Source organism: Morchella importuna (assembly GCF_003444635.1).
Source record: "Morchella importuna strain M04M26 chromosome Unknown Morimp01GS026, whole genome shotgun sequence".
NCBI lineage: Eukaryota > Fungi > Ascomycota > Pezizomycetes > Pezizales > Morchellaceae > Morchella > Morchella importuna.
The window spans coordinates 619,467-635,603 of NW_025763423.1; the positions used below are offsets into that span (position 1 = coordinate 619,467).

At 50.5% G+C, this 16,137-nt stretch overlaps 4 protein-coding genes across 4 annotated transcripts; 3 read left to right on the forward strand and 1 right to left on the reverse strand.

Annotated features, from left to right (window-relative positions):
- Positions 1–1,671: 1,671 nt before the first annotated feature.
- LAJ45_07908 (uncharacterized protein) lies at positions 1,672–3,151 on the reverse strand (the record flags this gene model as incomplete). Its single annotated transcript, XM_046117463.1, has 5 exons — positions 1,672–1,741; positions 1,796–2,119; positions 2,190–2,733; positions 2,792–3,057; positions 3,108–3,151. 5 exons carry the CDS (start codon positions 3,149–3,151, stop codon positions 1,672–1,674), a joined length of 1,248 nt encoding a protein of 415 aa, XP_045969448.1.
- A 2,007-nt stretch (positions 3,152–5,158) lies between these two features.
- LAJ45_07909 (uncharacterized protein) lies at positions 5,159–7,058 on the forward strand (the record flags this gene model as incomplete). Its single annotated transcript, XM_046117464.1, has 5 exons — positions 5,159–5,568; positions 5,700–5,829; positions 5,904–6,081; positions 6,166–6,359; positions 6,426–7,058. 5 exons carry the CDS (start codon positions 5,159–5,161, stop codon positions 7,056–7,058), a joined length of 1,545 nt encoding a protein of 514 aa, XP_045969449.1.
- Positions 7,059–8,747: 1,689 nt separating this feature from the next.
- Positions 8,748–12,708, forward strand: LAJ45_07910 (uncharacterized protein; the record flags this gene model as incomplete). The annotated part of the gene is made up of 6 exons (XM_046117465.1): positions 8,748–10,517; positions 10,571–11,205; positions 11,267–11,288; positions 11,354–11,429; positions 11,490–11,587; positions 11,641–12,708. The coding sequence occupies 6 exons, from the start codon at positions 8,748–8,750 to the stop codon at positions 12,706–12,708; spliced, it is 3,669 nt and encodes a 1,222-aa protein (XP_045969450.1).
- Positions 12,709–15,452: 2,744 nt separating this feature from the next.
- On the forward strand, positions 15,453–16,100 carry LAJ45_07911 (uncharacterized protein; the record flags this gene model as incomplete). Its single annotated transcript, XM_046117466.1, has 1 exon — positions 15,453–16,100. One exon carries the CDS (start codon positions 15,453–15,455, stop codon positions 16,098–16,100), a length of 648 nt encoding a protein of 215 aa, XP_045969451.1.
- Positions 16,101–16,137: the final 37 nt, after the last annotated feature.

Consider the following 16,137-nt stretch of genomic DNA (forward strand, 5'->3'; position numbering starts at 1 on the left):
CAGGACGGTTAACGAGATCCCCCTCTGGGGGAATTTTGGGGTGGGAACTCCACAGAGATGGAACGCAGCCGCGAAGCCCAAAGTTTCGAGATAGCCACACACCCACACTACTGCACTACGTTACGTTGTATGGGCTTTGCGTTCCGGCCCAGGGCTGCTGCTGGGGAGCGCAGAGCCTCAACCACGGGTCCTCCCCCAGAATCAAGATCGCTTTCCTTCATGCAGCGACGTCTCCCCTTGGCTGGGCCGTTGATATCAATTCTCTTCAGGCTCATCCTGATCAGATACTTGTGTAGATGTAGATACTTTAAGTTTTGATAATCTTTTTGGACCTCTAGTTCTATACTTTTACTTTTTATTTTTGTGGATTTAAATACAATCTAGATTCCCTAAATGTAGTTGTGGTTGTCTTACTCTCTTGTTGGTACGGTACCCTGTCTGAGCTTATGATACCTCCCCTATCCAAGGCGACTTCGGCTGCAGAGAACCTAATCTCCAAGACTTCATGTCAAAATTCCGTGATGGCGAATTAATGCACCAGTGAGTGATCACGAGTTTAACCTGGTAACTGGAAAAATTACACCCTCGGAATCGGGTATTTTTTCTAGCAAGGCACTTGCAGCGAAAATCATTCTTCTTCCTCCCCTCCCCCCTTTTTTTTGCTGCTGTTTACTCTCTTTCCATGGTCATGTTTAAATATCAGGGGAACAGCGTATCAGAGGGGCCAGGAAACCGAAATTCATGGTAACTGCATGTAGATACATACGTGTATTTGGTTAGTCACGAGAGCTCTTTCGGAGGAATATCAGGGCGACCATCTCTAAATCCTGCGATATCTCTATCATTCATTACCCTTTCATTACCCTTGAGGCCAGTCGGCAAACCAAAGGACACATATCAAAATGATTTTGAATTCCTTGGGGTTAAGTGGCTTTTGGAGGTGGAGGTGGAAGGTTTCCCAGGATGAGGGTGAAAGTGGATCACCTGGCTCGAACGCAACTTCTGGCGCAACAGCCGAATTTCCCTTTGTCGGTTCTTCAAAACCTCCTTGCACATTTTCTTTTTTCGAGCAAACAAGAGATCCAAGCACCATCTCTTATCATTGAATTCTCGTGTCCGCCACTTCAACAAACCATTCTCTTATCCTGCCTATTCCTCATCTCGCATCGACATGTGATGCTAACCTTTTGCGAAGAGAAGGATAAATATGTGAATTTATTTATTATTGCCTACGAGAACTCACGATCATCGGCCTTGCAGACTTTTTTGGCGGTGAGGAAAGATCTAGATTCCAGGGATGGTATCACACGTTCTTCCCCTAACCCTATCGATGGGCCGGAGCAACACTCCGCATGCAACACCAGTCAAGTTCCTAATCCGCATGGCTATGGGACTGCTGGGACTGGGCGAAAAGCGTTGTTGTCACTTGTAAACAAACAGCAGAAGATATGAGAGTAGTTGCTGGCAATCACCAGATGTTCAGCCAGAGGCTTGTGGGTCTCTAGCGGATAGGAAATAGGAAGCTTCAAAGAATCATAGGCGAGGTGAGGTAAAGGTCGAATTGGTTTCAGCTCCATTACAAATAAAAATACAAAATACGGCATATTCTAGATAAACCCGTAGGTACAAATGAAAGGGAGAAAGATAAATGCTACAGCCAGCTCTACGTAGCTACTCCGAATCCGAGCTTGACAACTCAGAATCCTGTTCTTCATAGACCTCGATATACTCATCCAACATCCTTTATACAATTAGTATTGTTTTTGCCAAATAAGGATTGAACTTGGGGCCATACTTCAAAAACTCTTTGCGATACCTAGCGGGCTCAGTTGTCACCGTCTGTTCCGGTAATGCCGTACCAGCAGCCTTGATAATCTTCGGATGCAATTGCTGCACATTCCAGAAGAAATCAAGTATACACATTTTATACACCCACTTTCCATCCGGACTCCTCACCCCACGAACAAAATCGTCTTTTCCGGGAATCACCAATGGGTCGGGGTGTTTGTGCGGGTCAGGTTTGTCGTGGAACATCTCGATTGGGTACCGCCCTAGGAGTAGACTATAGTCGATCGTTTCCATTTTAGAGAGAAATTCGGTATCGTGTTCCACGAGATACCTATTGGCGGCGGTAGTTAGAAAACCAGAACCAGATTCTCGAAATGTGGGGATGGAGGGAGGGGTCTTACATCAATTGGTCCTTTTGTCTCCGGCTCAATACTATTTTCTCATCCAACTCATCCGCTAGCCCGCTCTTTGCGGCTTCTGTCTTCAATTCATCCGGGACTAGGTCTCGTGTCGGTTCAAAGAAGCTCTGTGGTTTCAAGTCCCACTTTTTACACCCCTTCTCCTTGTCGAGGCCCCCAAGCACGTTTGTCATGACGATATAGTGTGAAGGAGATACACCAAAGTAGCTACCAAGGCGGTGTTCGAAACTGTAAAGAACGTCCGTCACCTGGGATAACAAAGTGCTGGGTGTTTCACGGTAATATTTTCCAAGTGGTTCAAGTAAAGTCTCGTATAGGAACATATATTCGAATCTTCGGCCAATTGACTTTACTATAAAGCTTCGGTCATCCGTATAGAAGAACAGCGAGCCACTAAAACCGAGGCCGTCAACTGGTCGGAGCTTCTTGGTGAATTGTTTTTGGTAGTGCTCCTCTGATAGTTTGAACACATTTTCACGTAGATTCTGAAATAGCAATGGTGCTGCTCTCTGGAAATGCGCATGATCTGGAAGGAGAAGTATTTAGCTATCAAAGATGCAAATATCGTCCAATTAGAGGCATACATAACGAGAAAAAACTATCAAGCCTGAACTGTCTCTTGACCTCTGGTGATGACCAACCGTCACCTTTTTGTGGTTGGTGACGGATTAAGGAGTGGGATTCCTCGCTGTGAAGCTGGTGTTCGTCTTCTGTATAAACAGAGGTTGAAAGCGCCTTCAGGAGGCAGTGTATTGTCACATCTGTCTTATATTTTGTGGAGAAAAATGGTAAGACTAATCGAGCCATGATGCCTTTATCTGATATTTGGGCCCAGTCGTAGGATTGAGGCCTTGTAGAATTTTAGAATCGGGGTAACAAATAAGCTGGAAACAAACCTACTCTTCTACGCCCTGAGGATGATTAGGGTTATGGTGATGAACCATGATGCGATAATACTGTGACGAAGGTGGCGTTTGTTAGTTCACGTTCTAAATTCTTTGGTGGGTTTTGGGTGTAAGGATTTTGAAGATTAAGAGGAAGAGAAGCCATCGTAATTTATATCTAACAGTTCCTTATCTGACATAGAAACCAGAAGCAAGAGTTATTATCGTCAAAGTTGGAGTCTGGGCAGTCGTAAGTAACGGCTATGACGTCATATGGAGCTGTCAAGCATGGAGCCGGTGGCTTGTGAAACATACTCAGCCACACACCACACCACACGATGGTAATTTGCCAAGCTCGTCTTCTCCAACCTCCTTCGTCCATCTCACTACTCGGATTTCGCAGACGCGCCTTCCACCGGCCCTCCGTTGGACTCAACACCATCAGCTCTCAACGCTTTCAATTTTAACGTTCAGTTGCAGTCAATTAACTATGCGCTACAGTCAAATTTGTGTCAGTTGGCTTTGAATGTTGGCGATTTGGACCTCCATCCCCGGATAAGATCGTCGGACCTGAAACTGGGGTTCAAATAGTGGGGTTAACTGTCTGCCCGGATTATAATGTTAAATTTGACAGCTAGAAGCTTCGTTGACGGAATTACGTCGTTTCCGCTCGCGATAGGTCTTCTGTTGGCTCAGCCTCACCACCATTCTTTCGAATTGGACAGCGAGAACATGGCGACTTTTCTCCCCCTTGCCTGGATGAGAAATGATTCCTTTTGGCTATGTTCTGGTGATGTGCATTTTCTCAGTGAAGGTGTGGTTTTTCAGTGGCTTGTGAGCTCGATAGCTACCGGCCGCTCGGACCCTCAGCCGCTCCAAATATCCCTAAAATTCGGGATTCATTCAGTGAATTACCAAAAATTTGGCGTTATAAGTTCCATCTCTGGGAACAGAACAGCTCTGTGCTTTGCTATCATTCCAGATTTGTCGAGACTGTGAATATTTTTGGTGAGAGGGTCACACTTTCTTTTCCTTTCTTTCCTTTTTTTTCGTTCGTCCATTTCGAGCCATGCCTATGATGTTATTTGTTTCTAATGACTTTTTTAGGTCCGAAGTTTTGGGAAGGCAAGGAGGTTTCATAGCAAGGCGGCGATATGGAAGTGTTCATGTTGCAACGGTGATTCGGTCAACCTAGTTTCAGAACTTCCAATTGAGGTTTGCGTTGTGCGACAGAATCACACTTCTTGGAATCTGTTCAGTTCGGTTCACGTTCTGCGTTGGCACGCCATTTGGAGTAGGGTACTCAGGCAGCTCAACTCAATAGCTACGAGTTCTACAAATGCAAACATTCCATCAGTGACGATTGCGCACCACTTGCTCGCCGCAGCCTGCCCTTCTGGGAGTGTTTATCAGTAGATTTGGGGTGTTGGTTTCTGGGAGCTCCGGTAGGGTTTTGGAACCTTGGCCTTAAGTGTCTTGGAAGAGAAAGAACAGAAGGGCAACTTTACGGAACAAAGTTAGAACCTCATTAGAGGAGAGTTGTGGCCTTGAGTGTTTTGTTCATACCTAGAAGAAGAAGATGATGAAGATGAAGATAATAAAGGGGCGGTACTTTCTTTGCTGGCAGGAAAGCATCCAATATATACAAATTGTGATTCCCCTTGTGGTTCTGATCGGCCGTAACCTGCAACTTTTCCCCTCTTGGTAGGCAGTGTTGTCATCGCACACTCACTCGCTCGCTCTAACTCTCGCCCTCTTTCTCTCAAGTCCCTGCTCTTCCGCGTGAACATCACTTGTCTACTACACTACCACTTTACGCAACCAAACCTCTCCACGGGCCAGATTTCTTCACAAGCAGATTGCACTCCTTTGGCCTCCCACTGACGAAAGAAAAAATAAAGTGGGAAAAGCACAGAAACAAATACCTGCGCGTCGATATATCTCCCGAGTCACATCACATTACCTAGCCCATTCACGTCCATCTGCCCAATCGCTTGCAAAAACTAAAAAAAAAAACAGAAAGGACATCGGCTCTCTCTCCCAAGAAGAAGAAAAAAGTAGGCCCTGATGAGTCTCTCCGACTCCGACAGCCCACTCTCGTCAGTGCCATCCAGCGGCGACGAGGGAGAGGACCAATCCTCTCCCGAAATCCCCGTCAAGAAGATTTCCAAGAAGAAGCAGCAGCAACAGCAGAAGAAACAGCAGCAGCAGCAGCAGGCTCGGAAGAGTTCCACACCACCGCCTCCCCGAAAACCGCGACGCAAGGAACAGCCTCATGTAGCGACGCTGTCGGACGCCCCCGAGCTGGCGTTCATCGTCATGTTCCGCTCGCGGTTCGCGGACGCGTTCAAGGGCGTGCCGAACTTGGGGTGCCAGGACATTGAGAGGGGTGTTGTGGACTCTACACCGAGCGAACAGGTGGAGGTACTGCTCTGTCGTCTGCTGGGCCTGGTGCTGAATAGGAAGAAGCCTGTTGAGTAAGTTTTCTTATTATTATTTATTATTATTGTCCTCCCTTTCTTTTGATGCCCTCTTTCTTTCTTTCTTTCTTTCAGCCCTTGTTTTTGGGGAGCGGTCGAGGGTTAGGTACTGACTTTGTGTGGTGTAGGCGCGGCCATTATCAACGTCCACTCGAAGAGGCTGTACACGCTCATGTCACCCAATGGCCAAGATCATGGGATGGAAAAAGCCCGTTTGCGGGAGGTCGCCATTTCAGCGCCTTAGATGCCCCACAAAGAGTGAGTTTGGTCGATTCGAGATTTTTTTACGCACTCGCCCCGCAACAGGCTTACTAACGAGGGTGAACTTGTAGTTGTCGGTTTTGAAGGCATTGATAAACTGGGCCTTAACCTCTTCGGAAACCATTCGCGCACTCGTCGCGGAATCTTACAAATCAAGCCGTCATGAGGACGATCTTAACATCCCTATATCGGTCCAGCCGTGGGGTCGGGACGGCGATAAAAGGCGGTATTGGCTAATTGAAGGGCGAGGTTTTTATCTCCTCTCTCCTCCTATCTTTCTCTATTACACCTTCTCTCACACAGAACATTTCTCTAACAATACGGCGGCTACAGAGGATACTCCATTCAGGTTGTACCGGGAAAGCAATCCTGCGCTCAAGACTGTCTCGTGGATTAACGTCGCGGGTACCATCGACGAAGTCCGCGCAGTCGCGCAAGAGCTCGAGGATGAGGACGGCACTAAGCACGCACTCGCGCTGAAGGAGAAGATCCTCAGCGCCATTCCGCGCTTTGAAGAGGGCGAGATTGTATGCCTCTCCACATCCGTCTTACCCTCTACATCTAACTAGCAAGGCTAACAAGCGATCACACAGAGACGGAAAAAGCGCGAGTACCGCCAGTCGCGAAAGGCCTTCTTCAAGCAGCCCAACGGCACCTCCCTCTACGAAGGGCGCACGCGTGGTAAGCGTATTAAGTACACCTTCTCTAGCGACGACGAAGATACGCCTGCCAGCGCCAACAACACCAAGCCTGGTTCCGAGACTGAAGACCACCAACCCCGCTTCACAGCAAGCGGAAGACAGATCCGGAAGCCGGCGATGGGAGTATACGGCGAGCTCAAGATCAACGGGTCTAACGGCACGGCGACGGGCGATGCAACACCGTACGCCGGCAGTGAGCGTAGCTATGGCGGCGATGCCACGCAGGATTGGGATCACGAGTCGGCGTCGGAGGATTACTCGGACGAGGAGGATGAGTGGCCGCTACAAGAGGAGGAAGAGGAGGGCGCGCCAAAGAAGAGCCTCAGGATCATCCTAAGGGTTAATAAATCGAGATTGCCAGAGTCCACGCCTCCGCCGGCGAAGAGCGGCGCCGAGGAGGAGGTCAAGGCGAACGGATATGCTGGCGGCGGCGCCGAAGAGGCGAATGGTGTCCACATGCAGCAGAGGACTGAGATTGATGTACTTCCGGACGCGCCGGAGGTCCAGGTCAATGGGAAGGGATAGTGGTAGCGGCAGTTACAGCAGGATCGATGGTCTCAGTAGGTGATGATGATTTTGATGATGGGAAGGGAAAAAATATGCCCGCTTTCTTGATCTCTCTTTTTATTCCCTTTTTCTACATGTTTGGGACGGAGGGGAGTATTATTACTGTTGTGGTTTCTATCTTTCCCAGTCTTTACTCTTTATTTTACTCTGTGTACTCCTCATCTACCCATCTACCACCTAACTTTACCTACCTTTACCTATATGGCCTACCTAAGTACTTACTTTAAAGTCTTATACTCAATATTGTCATTTCCCCCATCCCATCCTATCAAGCACCAATTATCATCCCTGCTTATATTGTACGATACTTCATCTTTTTTCTTTTTCTTTTTTTCTCTCTAAAGGATCATTAGCCTTTTATACTTTTTTTTTCTCCTGTGCTCCGTTTCTTTCATGACCAGGGTGAAGGCGGAGAGGCAGAGGCAGAGGCAGGGGCAGAGGCAGAGGGCGGGGAAGAAGGGGGTGCTGAAGAAGATATACAGGTGAAAAAGAATGAGACACAAAAAAACACAAAAAGGGCGCACTACACTTACGATAGAGCTAGCTACATATTAGTGTCATGTATGTAGTACTTGGTAGACAGACACAGATCGATTTATTGATGCAGGATATGGATAAACGCGAGCTGTGCTTGTGGGTATGTAATTTTTAGCAATGTGGAGGGATCGGGAGCTTGGTTATCGATGAAGTAAAAATTTAAAGTATGCGATGTCGTGTGTGGATGTTTGTTTGGGACCGTGCGTGACAGACCTGCCGTAGGCGAGAGTGAGAGTGCCTATATCTCTACATAGGTCTGCATGGAGGTATATTATTTACATGTATATTAGTTATGAAATCCTTCTAATTCGGGGAGTAGAGGCAGGCATAGGGCTTCATTAGAGGCTTTTAGTCGGTTGCAACTTTCATTATTTGCACATACAAATTTATCATATGTGGGTGCATCTTGGCGCATTTTTATATATGCAAATAATAAAAGTTGCAACCGACTAAAAGCCTCTATTATGGTGCCATCGTATGGGATGCGTGTCCTGTGTTCTAGACCTGTGCCCTGTATTCCCACCGTCGAGTTAGAGCCTCTTTTTGTCTCTCTGACATTGCTGCATCAATCATCCCGTTCTCTCGTCATCTCATGCTTAAGCACTGCCGCTCACGGGCGTCAGAGGAGCTTGAACTGGTGCTTCTCTGCCTCCGTCTCCACTCTTCCCATCTTTGTTGGTGGTGGTAGTTAATTTGGCCTTGTGTCAGCCATTGAAGTACCGGCACATGCACAACATCATGCCTTACCTTACTGTACCTGTGCTCTATTCTTAATGCACACGGCTTGCTTACTGTAGGTACATGTATGTATGTACTCGAGTCGTCTGCTTGCATTTGCACCCATAGCTCTATCGCTGCTTTGAGCGCTTTGAATTGACTGCTGCGGAGTTAACGGCGATGTTCTAGAGTAATATTCCCTTGATTGATACCTTGATATCAATCTCCTTGTGATAAGCCCGCGATAGGAGCCGCCAGCCCCAACACGGCTAGCGTGCCCCTCCACTGCGGCTCTTCTCAACCCCTGCACCTTGGCCCCCAAACCCAAAAACCACAAAAAAAAATATCACGGTTCCACCAGCAGCAGCAACACCAGCAGCAATCTCCCCCACCATGGTTTCGAAATACAAACCGACCCGCGACCGCAAGCAACGGCACAGAAAGCCAAAGCCGAACGCCCCTTCCGATGCCACAGATGCTGCCGTACAAGACCCCAATGCCTCCATCCTCATCCCCGAGTCCAAAAGCGCCAAAGAGCTTCGCCGCGCCGAGCTGCGCGCGGAGCTGCAATCCCAGCAGCAGCAGCCAAAAATGAGCAGCAAGAAGGCTAAGCGTCTCGCAAAATACATTGAGAACAAGCTGCGCAAGGAGGAGCGTGTGGAGCTGATCCAGAAGCTGGCGGACCAGCCGCACAAGGTCGACACGAGCCTGCTGCGGAGCACAAAGACGATGGGCACTGCACGCGAAAGCAAGCGGGAGACGATGCGGCGGGCATTACTGGAAGAGAAATTCGGCATCAATATGGAGGAGAATAAGAAGATCCTCTACGAGGAAAGGACCATACGCGATGCGGACGAGCTGGAGGTTGAGGCGCCGGAGGTGCTGGCGGAGGTGCCGGAAGCCCCTGTAGAGGAGAAAGAGGAGGTTCCGGAGCCAGTGGTGATAAAGGTGGGGTCTGGGCTGAAGAGGCCGTTGGAGATCGATGAGACGGGGCTACCGATAATAAAGAAGATTAGGAAGTCGAAGGAGGCCAAGAAGGAGCGATTGATGGCCATGATCAAGGCTATAGAGCTCGAGGAGGAGCAGAAAGCACGGGCTGCTGCAGAAGGCGCATCTTCGGACGAAGGCGAGGATTCAGACGAGGAAATGGACTCTGACAATGATGGTAGCGGCGCAGACGATTCTGAAGGAGAGGAGTCTGAGGAAGAGTGGGGTGGAATCCAGGACACGCCCAGTGAAGGAAGTGTCGCTGCAGAGACCGAGCCCGACGCAGAGGTGGATTCCGATGCCAGCTCTGAAGAAGACGAAGAGGGCTCAGAGTCAGACTCAGACTCAGAGTCAGGCTCAGGTTCTGGAAGCTCTGGAGAAGAAGAGTCCGACTCCTCCGGCGAAGCCGAGTCTGTCCCCCGCATGAGGCGTGGCCAGTCCGACAAAGCCAACGCTTTCAAGTCCTGGGCCCTGGCTCAAGTCAAAGCCGTCGCACAAGAAAACGACCCCACCGGTGCCGACACTAGCATGCCCGACCTCCTCAATATGCCTCCCAGCGCCGTCCACGTACATATCCCACGGCCGCGCGAACAGGACATGACACCGCCGCCCGAGCTCCAGGGCCCAACCGTGGAGCGCAAGGCCTACTACATCGCCGTTGACCGCAGCCCTGAGATCCAGCAGACGCGGTTTGGGCTCCCCGTGGTGGCAGAGGAGCAGCGCATCATGGAGGCAATCCACAATAACTCGTGTGTGGTCATCTGCGGTGAGACGGGAAGTGGAAAGACAACGCAGGTGCCGCAGTTCCTCTATGAGGCCGGGTATGGCTCGCCCGGGAGTGAGACGCCGGGGCTGATTGGCGTCACGCAGCCAAGGAGGGTTGCGGCGGTGTCGATGGCGAGCCGTGTAGGCACGGAGTTGGGCACGGGGGGGAAGGATAAGGTTGCGTACCAGATCCGTTTTGAGGGCACAGTGGGTAAAGATACAGCCATCAAGTTCATGACCGACGGTGTGCTGCTGAGAGAGCTTGCGGACGACTTTCTGCTGAGAAAATACTCGGCGGTGGTGATCGATGAGGCCCACGAGAGGAGCGTTAACACCGATATCCTGATCGGTGTCATGAGCAGAGTCTTGAAGCTGAGAGAAGAGATGAGCAAGAAAGACAAAGTCACAAAAGTCAGTACAATTAACCCACAAAGTCCTAAAGAAATAGTGCTGACATCCGCCAGCCTTTAAAACTCATAATTATGTCCGCGACCCTCCGTGTCTCCGACTTTATAGAAAATAAGCAGCTCTTCTCCGTCCCTCCACCGCTCCTCAAAGCCGAAGCCCGTCAGCATCCCGTCACCAACCACTTCTCCCGCCGCACCCCCCACGACTATGTCGAAGAAGCCTGCAAAAAGATCTGCAAGATCCACCGTCGTCTCCCCCCCGGCGGCATCCTCGTCTTCATGACAGGCCAGAACGAGATCACCACCCTCCTCAAGCGCCTCAAGACCACCTTCCCTTTCAAAGCCTCTGAAGGCGCACCCAAAAGCAAAGAAAATGCCGCCCCCGAAGTGCGCATCTCCGCGCGCGACGCCGCCGTCGAAGCCGAAGACGTCGAGTTCGGTGCTCGCCCAACACAAGAGGCTGGCAGCGATGATGATGACGATGGCGATTCCATCCTCGACGAGGACGACGACGATCTCGGCGAGGAGATGGCAGAAACAGACACGGAGGCGCCGCTCCATGTGCTCCCGCTGTACTCGCTGCTGCCCACGAAGGACCAGATGAAGGTGTTTGAGCCTGCGCCCGAAGGTAGAAGGATGTGTGTTCTTGCGACCAATGTCGCCGAGACGTCGCTCACGATCCCGGGGATCAGGTATGTGGTTGATTGCGGGCGCAGCAAGGAGCGGAACTTTGATAAGGTGACGGGGGTGCAGAGCTTTGATATCGGCTGGATTAGTAAGGCGAGTGCTATGCAGAGGGCAGGTAGATCTGGGCGAACGGGGCCGGGACACTGCTATAAGCTGTATTCTAGTGCTGTGTATGAGAGAGACTTTGACGAGTTTGCGGAGCCGGAGATATTGAGGATGCCGATTGAGGGTATGTTTGTGGCACCGAGTGATGACCTATGATTGGGAGATCTGCTGACTTTAGGTGCAGGTATTGTGCTGCAGATGAAGAGTATGAACATTGACACAATCACAAATTTCCCCTTCCCGACACCTCCAGATAGACCGAGTCTGCAGAAGGCTGAGAGGGTTTGTTATACTCCATGGCCCACGGTGTGTTCGTTGCTGACGCGTTCTACTAGCTGCTGGGATATCTTGGAGCTCTAGACTCCAAAGGCGGGCTTACAGAGCTTGGCCGCACAATGAACGTTTTTCCTCTCTCCCCGCGCTTCTCGAAGATCCTCATCATCGGCCAACAACACGGCTGTCTCCCTTACATCATCGCCATCGTCGCCGCCCTCACCGTCGGCGAAGTCTTCATCCCCGAACATCAACTCGACATCGCCGACCCCCCCAGCGACGATGACGCCCCCCCCGCAGTCGAAACCGCCCACGAACGCAACCAGCGCGCCACCCGCCGCAAGGCCTACAACCGCGCCCACCGCGCCTTCTCCGCCCTCGACCCCACCAGCGACGCCCTCAAGCTCCTCTCCGTCGTCTGCGCCTACGAGTATGAGCCCTCACCCGCAGCCTTCTGCGAACGCAACTTTGTGCGTCTCAAGGCCATGCAGGAGACCCGAAAACTCCGGCAACAGCTCACAAACATCGTCCGTACAAACTGCCCACCGGGCATCCTCGCGCCCTTCTCGCCGCAGATCCCGCCGCCATCCCAGCTCCAGGTGAAGGCGATCAAACAGATCATTGCCGCGGGCTTCATCGACCAGGTCGCCATCCGCGCGGATCTGCTCCCGAACTCGACGTACAAGCTTGGCCAGGCGTCGCTGAAGCGGGTGAGCGACGTGCCATATATGACGCTGTTTGCGTCGTCGACGGCGCACGGCTCGGATAACATGGCCGAGGTTGCGGCGTACGTTCACCCTGGCTCGGCGCTGGCGCAGCAGGAGAGCTATCCGGAGTATGTGGTGTATAGCGAGCTGAAGAGGGGCGTGGCGAAGGTGAGGTTGAGGCCGCTGACGCCCGTCACAGGGACGCAGCTGGCGGCGCTGGCGAAGGGCACGCCGCTGTTGTCGTATTCGAAGCCGTTAGAGAGCGTGGCGCCGAAAGTGGTGGAGGGCTCGGGGGGGAATAGTAGGGAGGTGTGGGTCATACCCAGGATGGGGGGCGCGGTGGGGAGGAGTGAGCTTGGGTGGCCGCTGCCGGCAAGGAAGGTCGTACAGCAGAAGGTGGCGGGGAAGTGGGTGGTGGAGTAGGGTGTGTATAGTAGACTTGTAGGTTAGTTAGTTAAAAGTTTTGCTTTTTGGATTGGGAGGAGAAGGTAATATAGTGCGCGGCCACAACTTGCTTTGTTGTGGTTGGGGATTGCTTTTTGTATAGAAGAATCAGCTAATAACGCTAGATCTTAAAGATAGCTATATTTAAATACGCTGGAACAAATCACGCAGTACTGGGAAATGGACCAGGAACAGAGAAATTCTCGAATATAATTGCTAAATCTGTTAATATATCAAATGCTTCTATGATGGAAAAGTCACGGTAACTCTCTTCTGATGTTTCCACGCAGCTCTCCCCAGTTTCCCTAAGAAAGGGGCATATATTCTATCATATATCTAAATCTCACCATACAGAGAACACACGTTAAGAGGGCTATCTCCCACAAGCAATAGCTCATCGCGCGACCTGTAACCAGCTTAGCCTATAACTTAGTATAACGAGTGATCGACCATGATTGAACACAATGCTGATCGCGGTTTTGTTCTTTCTATCTTGGTAAGTTCACGCTCCTCCCCTTTAGTCTATCGGAGTATGCCTGAGAAGTAAAATAAAAGGAGGAATAGATAGGCCCTATGGGATCTGTGATTTCTTTCCGTGCTCTTTTTTGCGTAGTGGGAGGAGAGGATTGGGGGTTCATTGCGCTGGTGATGGTTTGGTCGGTCTCCATCCCCCCTCATCCCCTCCCTCGCGTTTGCTCTTTCTTTGGGCTTCTTCCTACATCTAACCAGTATCAAAAACCCGCACTATTTCGCCGGTTCTCTGCTGGGCAGATGCGAGTGATTTTTCATGATCAGCGTTTGATCTCGTTTTTTGGTAAGTGCGCACCCCCACCCTCTTCTCTCACTCTCAGCCGTAGTTTTAATCTATGGTGGTATCTCGGTAGACTAAAGATGAAATGGATTAATGCACGGGTCATGTTCATTTTTGCTATTATCGGGAAAGGCCTGGAGTGACACAGTTTTCGGTACAAGTAGACGTACTCTACAACACATGAGATGGCCACACGAGCACTGGCATCAAAGGGCTAGGTACATGTATTCTACTTCATCTTGGCACACCGCCAAGGCTCAAGTACCACTTCCAGCGCAGTAGCCACCATGGGCGGGTGGTCTAGTTGGTTAGACTGCCCGTCGGGTTAGACACCGCGTGTTTGCGCTCAGGATGCCAAAGGTCCTGGGTTCAAACCAGGGGTGGGGGTAGTAGTGCACAATTCATCAATAAGTCACTGCAGTACCTTTTGTAAAATGTCTTCTTTTCTTCTTTTTTTTTTTTTCGCTTAGCGTAAGGTCGAGTAGAATTTCCATGACGAGCTGTCCTTTGCATCATATATGTGTTATTTTAGAGTATGTACTTATACCGAAAAACTGTGTCGTTCTAGACCTTTTCCATATGTTTGTGGGATGACGGCTTCGGGGTAAAGACTACAGGTTGACTCCCTCTTGAGACGTTATTGCCCGAGATGCGATGGGTTCGCGTGCTGTTGCGGTTAGATGATGAGCCCAAACTAGCCAAAATGCTATTAACATACATGTATGGTGTGGACAACGATAAATAGGCAGGTCTGTTTATACCAGAACGCAGACTCCGGGAACAAACAGCGATCTTGAATGCGAGTGATATTATATGACTCAACACAACCCGCGTAATCCTCGCTGTCAGTATTCCCTACTTTCTGCATTAGTACTAGATGAATTTGGGGAAGATATAGCACCGTTTTCTAGTCATTTTTCTTCCCTTTCTGGGGCCTGCTGGTGTGGGTGGTGCAATATCTACATGTACGACCCTCAAGGCTGGAGCCACTATGTATACAATTGATGAATTATCAATCAATCACCTTCAAGAAATCCATAGGCACCATTCAAAGTTTCCGGAAAAAAGAAAAAAGGAAAAAAAAAATGGGGTAAAAGAAAAGGATACTCTGCCCCAAGGGAATGAACGGAGCAGCAAAAAGGAGAGGCGACCCGCTCTGCTCCTTTGCCCAGTCACACGGTGTATATTTTCCCACCAAGTCTGGGAGGTTCAAACTATCGACTTCGGCCCCTCTGGGCGACACTTCAGCTGATTAGACCACGGAAATGGTAGATGGTAGATGATTTTCTAACGCCGTTACAATACCATTAGCACTAGTACGTCGGTAGTAGTGTGCTTCCCTCCTCCACCATGACCCACTGATAGTGATGTGTTTTGATCGATTGGGATCACTCAATTAATCAAGTATTAGATCAAGACCAGGATTCAGATTAGTATCACTAAATTTCGTCAACACCAAATACCCAATATTTGGACATCGAAAGACGGCCCAAACGCCCCAACTGACAAGCACCTACAACCTGCTGATGCCCAACCACAACCGGTGGCATTAACCATACCCATAAGTACAATTACATACTTAACCCGTCATGTACAAGGCACTCAACGTGAAACCAATTCCTTGGATATGTATATACTCTCTCCCCGGGGGCACTCCACACCCAAGCACAGACTCTCACTCGCCGCTGTCAAAATAAGGTTGCGGCTCTACAATCCTCACCACCCCACATAGGGTTAGGGCCCCTCCGAACGCAGGGCAGGGTTTAAAAAAAACTCTCCAAACGCGGGGCCCAACCCATCCCAGCTGCATACATAGTGGGGCACCCGTACCATACCATACGAGTCTACCTCACCACCGACCTCGAGTCCCCAAAACTTCACCTCCGCTCAAACTCACCCACCACCCACCACAATGGCACCACCAACCCTCCTCGTCCTCATCTCCGGCTCCGGCAGCAACCTGCAAGCCCTCATCGACGCAACCAAATCCACACCGCCCCTCCTCTCGGCCACCATTACCCACGTCATCTCCAACAAAAAAGCCGCCTACGGCCTCACGCGCGCCGCAAACGCCGGGATCCCAACCACATACCACAACCTCGTCCCTTACAAGAAGAAGCACCCGACCACGGAGGCCGCGCGCGAAGCCTATGACCGCGATCTGGCCGCCCACATACTGAAGCACAAGCCGGACATGGTGGTGTGTGCGGGGTGGATGCACATCCTGTCGCCGACATGCCTGGGCCCGCTGCAGGGGGCGGGTGTCGACATTATTAATTTGCACCCGGCGCTGCCGGGGTGCTTTGATGGTGCCGGGGCAATTGAGAGAGCTTTAGAGGCGTGGGAGAGGGGCGAGATCGATAAGACTGGTGTCATGATACATCATGTTATCACTGCGGTGGATAGGGGGACGCCGATCGTGGTGAGGGAGGTGCCGTTTGTGGAGGGGGATACGCTAGAGAGGGTGGAGGAGAGGATACATGCTGTTGAGCATGTAGAGATTGTCAAGGCTACGAGGATAGCGTTGGATCAGAGGAGGGAGAGGTTGGAGAAGAGCTAGATAGTGGCTAGAGGTAAAAATGATTACAATAAATTTC